This window comes from Pterocles gutturalis, unplaced genomic scaffold, assembly GCF_000699245.1.
Source record: "Pterocles gutturalis isolate BGI_N339 unplaced genomic scaffold, ASM69924v1 scaffold48690, whole genome shotgun sequence".
In the NCBI taxonomy this organism is placed as follows: Eukaryota; Metazoa; Chordata; class Aves; order Pterocliformes; family Pteroclidae; genus Pterocles; species Pterocles gutturalis.
Genome location: NW_010142654.1, coordinates 16,164 through 25,324, shown reverse-complemented (window position 1 = coordinate 25,324; position 9,161 = coordinate 16,164). Strand labels below are relative to the sequence as shown.

At 38.6% G+C, this 9,161-nt stretch overlaps 1 protein-coding gene across 2 annotated transcripts in view; it reads right to left on the bottom strand.

Moving 5' to 3' along the window:
* CREB1 (cAMP responsive element binding protein 1) overlaps positions 1-6,509 on the bottom strand; it is a 16,143-nt gene extending 9,634 nt beyond the window's left edge. Inside the window, exons 1-3 of one of the 2 annotated variants that reach the window (XM_010084435.1) lie at positions 6,388-6,509; positions 2,812-2,958; positions 761-861 (exon numbers count right to left, since the gene is read on the bottom strand). In XM_010084435.1, the coding sequence (XP_010082737.1) occupies positions 761-861; positions 2,812-2,958; positions 6,388-6,501 (362 nt within the window). In that variant the 5' untranslated portion in view covers positions 6,502-6,509. The remainder of the gene's footprint in view (positions 1-760; positions 862-2,811; positions 2,959-6,387) is intronic. The other variant, XM_010084436.1, reaches the window with a different exon arrangement.
* Positions 6,510-9,161: the final 2,652 nt, after the last annotated feature.

Sequence of the window (9,161 nt, the reverse complement as noted above, 5' to 3'; positions counted from 1 at the left end):
AGCAGGAATCCACAGGTCACTTAAAACATGCTGTACTCCAGAGCTGTTCCTTAATTGTATTTAGCATGCTTAAGAATGAAAAGTGAGATTTAGTACAGCCAGAAAAAGCTGTGCAAAGGCTTTATTAATAAAGTAACATATGACTAACACCATGTGAAGGAGCACCTCAGTTGGTCTTACCGCATAAGTACTTGCCATGACAACTAAAGATACTAGATGCCTATCACTACATTCAACTCATACCCTGACCTCTTAAACTTTAAAACCAACCAATTTTGCTCAAGCAGAAATTCTCTTTGAGCCACAGAACACCACATGTTCATTTAAAATCTCAAGGGAGAAGGGAATTAAGTTTGATTGCTGCTAGCATTTCAACAATAATGAAAAACAATGGAGTTGATTTTTTGCAGACTACAGATTATAGAGAAACCACTTTCTTGCAAAGCTTCAGTGTATTTAATGTATAAAGTATCCATTAAAGCTATTTCTAAGGCACCTAGCACAATGATACCTCAATGTTTCACAAATTTGGCAATTACATTATTCTCAGCTAATTTCTGTCTTAACTGAGTGTAACAACTGAGATTTCTTCCTCCTCCTCCTATTTGCTTATCTCTTTACATCCCATTCCATGGAAATACATTGCAGAATGAAGATTTCAGTTAAATAATAAATCTAAAAATAATTATACAATCACACTGCCTCCTCATGTGAAAAACGCATCCATCAAGCAAAATGCTTCTGCTTTCAACCTCCATACCTGTAGGAGGGTCGTCTGGAAAGAATTTCTCTTCGTTTCTGTGAGTCTGTAACACTGTCTACTGACTCCTGTGAATCTTCACTTTCTGCTATAGTGGAGATCTGTAAATAAGAACAGCAATCAAACTTAGCAAGACAATTCCAATCTCTTTATTTTAAGGAAATGTTGACATCCTGGGAAAAACACTACAATGCAAGTATTTTACAGTGCTTCTACCTCACCAATGAACAGAAAGGGCAGGCTGTTTAGTAACAGATCCAGTGAAGAATGACCATAGTCAGTTATCTACCCATGAGAACTTCCTTTATAATTTAAATACTCCAATAAAAAAATCTAAACAGTAATTCCATGCACTTTTTGCTTTCTATGATTCCTCGTTCCCTCCATTTTAAAGAAACAAAGACTTTAAGTAAAAGTTTAGTAAGAGAATAACTAAAACCAAGTTACAATAGCAAAAATGTTTGGAAACAAAGAGCAAAGTACTGAAGTTGAGAAACACAAATTTATAAATAATTGAGTAGATATGTTATAGAAAACTGCCTTTTGCAGGGGGCAAATTATCAGGAAAATGTACACAAAGATGCTAAAAAATAACACAGTGCTGCAATTCTGAACATCTGTGCTAAAAAAGGACAAAGATCTATGAAGGTAAGCTAAAATATTTGTATCAATCATATTTCAATAATTTTAAATTCAAAGTGTGCCAAAAATCTAAAAAACATCTCCAATACATAAAAACAGAGACTGTTTTCCAAGAGACTATAGTCACATGACAAATATACAAGACAGTCAGTGAACAGAGAGATGTCTGTGTGAGAAACGTAGCTCACAGCCTGACATTTTATGCACTGTAGGGAAGATTCCTAAAGGCTCAGAAAGCTTGCTGGTGCGCAGATCTCACAGTTATCAGATAGAGGGCCTGAACAGGTCCAATGCTGACTGTGAACTACTGGGCTTTGAATACTGCAGCATTCCAAACATGTTCTGGCTTTGCACTGAGCCAGGTGAATTCCAAGCATGGTTTCACTGTCAGTCTCTTATCTTCCACCCCTGGGCTAGTAACTTGTACACTTATCTGAAAACTGCTCACCTCTGATAGATTAAAACTCTAAACTTTTGACTCCAATGGCTGGGGAGGGTAGAGCCTGCCAGAAACTCAGCACTAAAGCTGACAAAGAGTAAACAAAGATTATTATCAGAATGGCCTAGTTTTAAATTATGCATGCCTTATTATTTTTTAAAATAATACCCACCTAAATATTTGTATCAAATAGTCACAATGTCTACTTTTAAAAATTATATCAGTGAACTAATAGCAAAGGAATGATGCACAGTCCTTGCCCTGTGTAACTGCTGTATGCCAAGCAATTTCTCTTTCTGTATTCAGTAACACTGGGCTTAAAGTGGTTCAGGAAAAAAAAAAAAAGTTACAGGTTTTAAAGATTTCAGACTACTTGTCTCCTCTGTCTTCAAGCTATCTCATCATACTGCATTATCTGTCTTGCTTTACAGAAGAGAAAATGCTAAGGTTTTTCAAAGCAAACAACATTCAACAGGCAAATTTCAAAACCATTTTTATGAGAGGACTGATAGGTTTATCGTAAGGACCATTAACATACAGACATCTGTTTTGTAAACCAAATGCAAATATTTTCTAAGTAGCAAAGACTCATCCCAGAGTATCAGCCTCATTAATGATTAAAGATTATGTATTAAAAAAATCCCTTTTATTCACTTCAGAATATTAGATACATGGAAATACAGTAAAGAGAAAAAGTAGAGAAATAGTGTAAGAAAAAACACGAAGCTGTTAAATTCACCAAGGAAATTCTAGAGGGAAATGAAACTCAGCAATGTTTGAAAAGTGGTTAAACCAGAACAGAAAAAAAGTCAGAGAGTAGCAAATACTGTACAGACTTTGCCTGCAACATGGTCTTAACATCTATATTGAGAAAAACACAATCCAGGAGACAAACACATTAGAAACCAGTGAATTTGCAGGACTATTCAAAAGGCCCGATTTACTTATTAGGAATTTCTTCAGTCAGTACCTGAACTGTCTGGACCTGTGGAGACTGAATAACTGATGGCTGGGCTGCCTGAATTACTCCATGCACTTGAACCGTCTGCCCATTGGGCAGCTGAACTAAGGTCACCGTGGGCGCAGAAGACGTTGCGTGAGCTGCTGGCATAGATACCTGCAAAGAAGAGACAGTGAGTATAAATTAGGTTATTGCAAAAATCTTATTTCACTATAAAGAACAGTTTTCGGTGAAAGAATTGTGTCTCTTCTAGACCCCAGCGAGATGACCCAAATGTTCCGTGTAATATAAAACCCTCTGAACTGCCTAAGCCCAACATCTGACCTACTTAACAAATTAATCTAATGCAGAATTTCTGCAGGCTCAAAACATTGCTTGTAAAACCACTGACAAGAATGAGAAATTGCTTGCTTCAGTTAGATATTGCTGGGACCTGGGTGTACTCCTACAGACACTGCTGAGTCAAAGGCAGAAACATATGGGAGCGGAGCTATTTTTGTTCTCACTCAAGAAAATGCAAAGTGTTTGCCAGATGTAAGAAGTTAAAATGTTTAGGGAGTCATACCTTTCAGACTTTCTAGAGACTAAACCATATTGAGTAGCTGGCAAAGTCCATTCAAATGAAGAAAACTGACCATGTGTTCAGACAGAAAACCCATGGGTTTGCAGTGGAAACAAATGGTTTGTAGGTAGTTATTGTGATCCAGTGTAACGGGTCAACACAAACTCTAGTCTTGGAGTTATTTCTATGAGGAAAAATTGCCCACATTTTAAAACCTCAGTTCCTAAACACAACTTTGTTTCTCCAGCACAGACCTGTGTGCGCAGGAGCTATGCTAACACCTTCAGCACGGTACATTAGCATGGTGTGCACAGCCACGCACGTCCTGTGCAGGGGCTCAGGCCCCAAGGACAGCGATACCCACCAAAGCTGCTCACGTCACACTGGGAAGTCTCGCTCTGGCAGGTCACAAGAATGATTACGGGCGGCTGAAGGGCCATGCACCACGACTGCTATGTGGCTGGGCAGATGCCCCAGTGCGCATCCCATACTCAGCAACCATCCGGTGATCCAATGCACGTGCTCACGCCTGGGGGGCTCCTGAAAGGCAGGCGGGTGCCAGGGTTGCTGTACAAGCACACAGCCCTTGGTTTGCGCCTGACCTGCACCATCCTAGCCCTTGGGGAAGGACTGCAGGCAAGCGTGAGCTCTCGCACACCACAGACACGTTGTGGGTCACTGACTAGCCAGCCTTCTCCTTGACACCCTATTGTGGAAAATTTAACAATCCTCCAGCGTTCAGTGGCATTTTCAAGAAATTCGATCCATGCAGCTACAATGCAAGAAGGAGCAGCCCTGTTGTCCTGCCTAATCCCAAAGAGCTGCTGCGTACCGGATGCAGAAGTAAATCCTCTGCTGTCCCCATGAACACGTGGTTCTCAAAAAGCTGCAGTAGCTGATCTCTGAATTTCTATAAACATTCACCACTTACAAGGAAATCTTGCTTAGCAACAAATTTAAGGGGAATTACATGTAGACATCTCTCCTCCACAGCTGTTTCTCACTAATCCACAAATTTGTGTTTGCCTTTACCTTCCTTTTCCAGGACAACAGCTGCAGCATTACATGGCGGTACTTAACTCACGTAAAAGAGAAACCGGGGCTGAGATTAACAGGAGCACACTTTCCTCTGGCAAATTATATTCCTTTATGAAGCGGCCTTTTTTAATAATGCATGCCTGACTAAACAGTCCTTGGCAATGACAGTAAAGCTGTTCAACTGGAGGCCATTCTGCGGTCGGATTAAGCCAATAGCAGAGTGTAACTTCCGCAGATGTCTCTGACTCATACCTTGTGGAACTGGAACGAGTTTCCTTTTGACTCTGAAAACTACCCTGAACTCACTAAAAATGCAGCAATTAAACTAAGCTTACAAGAGGGGTGACCTTACAAGAGATAATAAAAGAATTAATGGATATAATTAGTTATTTAGATTTGTCTAAGCCTCTGAGGGCACTCCCTAATGCCAAATGCTGACACTTCACATATTAAAAATATTGTAATAATATAATACTGATGTGAACAAGACAAGGAATTACTTTTAGACTGTTTTATCACCTCCACAAGGAATATAAAGCCTGGGGAAAAGCTAAGGGGCAAATAATACAGTGAAGGGCAACAGAGGAAATTAGGAAAAATGTAACTTATTTCTTTGTGGTTCACATGGATTTCAACCACGGCTGGTTCAAAAAGCTGCATAGCTTTTTTTCACTCGGGAAAAATTCTCATTCAAGTACTGGGGTAATTTTGCCCGAGTAAAGTACATTCAACCCACTAGACATCTGCAAGTTCAGCTACCTGGAGGTTACTATGTTAGCACATGGATTTGAAACACTCTTGCTTCTCTGGACTAAATCTTAATGCACAGCAAGTGAGAAGCAGATTACTGCTTTTTCAAGAGAAACAAACTACTTCCACTCAGTTCACACTGAAGTGTTATTCACACCACCTATATCCTGTGCCTAAGTTAGACAGTGAGAAAACTGCCCAAAGAGGCAAGCTGGTGCAGGGCAGCTGGTGTCCTGTAAATTCACACTACAGCTCCACTCAAAATCACTCTGTGCATTTTAACAGCTCCAACCCCTATACTATCACTTGAATGGAAGTGTACTATCTCTGGTTTATGTAATGACTGTGTAAACATGCAATGTCTTTAAAAATATATTAATCATTTATAAAATAAGTGATTTAACACTTGTGCCACTTAAAAGACACTCAATTCCCCAAACTATAAGATCTAAAAAACCTGTTTGCTCTTTGCAGACTGCAAATAGTTTTAAAATGAAATCGTTACAGAAGGGAGCTGAACAGACTCTGTACTCATTTACACAATGGATTTGCTTCTGCCAACCATCCATGTAACCAAGAATGAAACTGGGTTCCAAAATCAGAGATGGAGCTGGGATTGCATTTCCTGTCTCTCCAAAAAATTTGGGGACAATAAATGAGCTAGTACTGTCACTCTAAACAGCCAAAATTCTGTGAAATTCTGGAGACAGCAGGATAACACAAGCTGTCAAATGCTTGGTTGTTCCACTTGATTGCAATGTTTATAATATCAATCCCATCTGATAAGATCTTGTATTTGCTGCATTATTTATCTATATTTTCAGGTTTTTTTCTTCAGAATTAAACTGACTACTATTGACAAGTTTCTAACAGAAAACATAACAGCAAACCAATCCTGTCAATATAAAAAAGACAGCAAATTACATGTTTTGGGAAAAATACCCTTCAGTGGTATGGCTGTGGTAAAGAATGCTAGAAATCTTTTCATTAATTATTCTGTTAACATTACACAGTTCACACACATACAGCTCTTCAGAACAACCACAGCCTAGAGTGATGGGAAGTTAAAAATCTCTATTGCTTTAAAAATGTAAAAACAAATATTAAAGGAACTATACATTGCACCTGTTCCAGAACTGTATGAATGGAACTTTCTCTTAGGCCCATGAGCAGACATTATCCCTCTTAAAAAAATTATTCAATAGGTAAAACTATTACACCGTATGATTTTATACCTGGGCTAACGTTGCAATCTGTGGCTGTGCCTGTACTGTCATCTGTTGGGTTTCTGCCTCTGTAACGGCTGCATCTCCACTCTGCTGGTTCTCTGCTCCAGATTCCATGGTCATTTAGTTACCTACAATCACAATATTTGTCGTAAGTCTGGGTTGGTATGCAAGTCCGTTATTCTTGGTGGATCTGGTAGCAATCACTGCGGCTGAATTCCCATTACTACATACTGTTTTCATTTGCTTATTAAAATGTTGTCAAACTATTCACATTCAGGCAAAATTTTTTCATGCCAGGTGTCTGCCTCAGGTTGATTTTTCAGTGTGTAATGTTTCTGAAAAACAGGTCCAGTCTCTTCCAATAACGAGATCAGAAAAGATGCGTTTTGCTCATCTTAAAAAAATTGCTTGAGCAATTGCACTATGACAATCTAGTACCTCTGCAATTTGGAATAACGACCGGCCATTTGTCAGGAAGGGCACTCCCTCAGTGCCAGGGTGACAATATGCCCTGCTACAGCCCTCCCTCTCCCCACAACTGCAGTTTGCAAATAACCAATCGCAATTGCTTCTGCGATGGGCACTTAGTTTTCAGTCTTCTTCTCTCTGAACTAAATATGCATCATCTCCATGGAACTTCTTTCCACAACCAGACTGTCTATGGCCCTACGTCACAGCAACTTAAGGCTTTTCTACGCGGTAGTTTTAAAGTCAGTATACATAACGATGAAAGCCATTTTTACTTGAACCTCACTGCAAATAAATATTTTTATATTTTGAGGTACATAGTAGTTTGTCATGACCTAAGTTTTGTATCATATATAGCTTTCTAATACACTTATATTTCTAAGCAATAACTGAGCAAGCCTAGATCACCAGAACACACAACTCTATAAAAACATGTTGCATAACTTCCAAAACCATGCATGTAGGCAGAGTGCAATGCATGTTAAACTCTGCACCGATCTGTGAAAATTTCTTTGCAGTTCTTCTTTAAATACTGATATGAAAATATCTAATATATAAAAAAGAACTTCAAAATACAAGGAAATGCTCCCAATGGTGATACAGCAATACCACTGTATTATACGGAACTACAAATACCAAATATGAAGAATGGATATTACCTTCATAGCCACAATACGAACCCTGTGTACTGCCCTGCGCTGCCCAATCTACCCAGGCCTCTGGCTACCCTGAGGCAGCACACCCCTCTTCAGAGCTGGAACAGAACCACCAGTAAAGCATTTCTGCTTTGGAAAAGGGCCTGCGGGCAGAGGATGTTCAGATCAGGAGAAAGGTGGAAAGGAGAAATGCCCCTCTCTGCTCCACTTTACTGGGCCCCTTGAGGAAAAGGCTTAGAAGTGTCAATACAGGTGGTGGTACCATGACCATATTCAAGACATTTCATTTTAAACACAAAGTCAGGGAAACTTCCATTTCAGTGCAAACTACACTGTTACAGGAAAGCGAATACTCTTCAGGGATGTGTTGCCAAAAGCAGTAAAGTCACACTTCAACCCTGAGTATAATATGAAGTTTCTGTCTTACAGTAAACGATTGCTAATCAACAAAGATAAAACAGCATTTCAAAACAGGAGCTGCATCTCACATCAAAAGAAAGCAAGTCAATGTATATAAATCAAAATCTGTACACTTAGTATTGAAAGTGACTGCTCAAATGAGCTTTTGTGTTTGTGTGTGTGTGAACATGGAAATGTGTAAGTACCAAACATTTAGTTCCAACATCAGTTTAGAAACTCTTAGGAAATTAAAAGAAGGACATGGTATAAATCAGATTATCCTTAAAAACAAACAATGAAAGAAAACTTTAAAAATTTTGGAAGAAGTAAATTAAATTCTTCTAAGCACCTGGAATTTTATTCTGCTTCTCCCTGTCGCCATGATTTTTGTCCCACATAAACCAGGAATTAGTCTGACAAATGCTCACAGATAAACAATATTCTACCTATATGTACATATTGCTCAACTGGCCATGAAAGAAATTAAAAAACTCCCTGCATTTGAAGCAGTCTAGACACTACAATTTTTATAAAAATTTCAAGAATAGCTTGTGTCCATGCAAATATAACTCCACTCTTTTCCTACAACACCAAGTCTTCTCCATGTCGCATTTCATCTTCCAGAAAGCACAAAAAACCCATGCGCTATTACAGTTTTTAATATATGTTACCAAATAGTTCTTAAAGCTTCATTAATGACAACAGTTTAAGTGGTTTTCTATCTCAAATTTAACGAGTTATAGTTTAAAAGTCTTAGTTCTCCATGTTATACGCCCAATTTATTTTTGAGTATTCTGCATTTTCAAAAGTGCAAAATACAAACCAGACTACTGTAGGGGTTCCCTTTGATTTTTATGATTTTTAAGGAGGTATCTAGTTTTATAACTTTTTTGCGAGTATAAGCCAGTTTGTCCAAGGTAAGCAAACCAACAACTTTTCCACAATTCCTATGCATGCATCGTGGTGACTCCAGCCAAAAGACTACCTCATTGGGACCATTTCAGGAGCAGATCTTTTGCACCAGCAACATCTCCTAGGCAAGTATCTGAAAAGAACTTTAAAAAACAATTTCCCAGGTACAAATTCAAGTATGTTGTAAAACTAATAATGCTTTTGTTTGTTAATAGCAATCATGACTCCAGTATGGAATCAATTGCTATACAAATGGGATTAGAAATAGATGAAACATCTGAGTGAGAAGTCTCTTGCATCAGGTATTTAGCAGTGTTCACAAAGGTAGATATTGACAAATTCCTG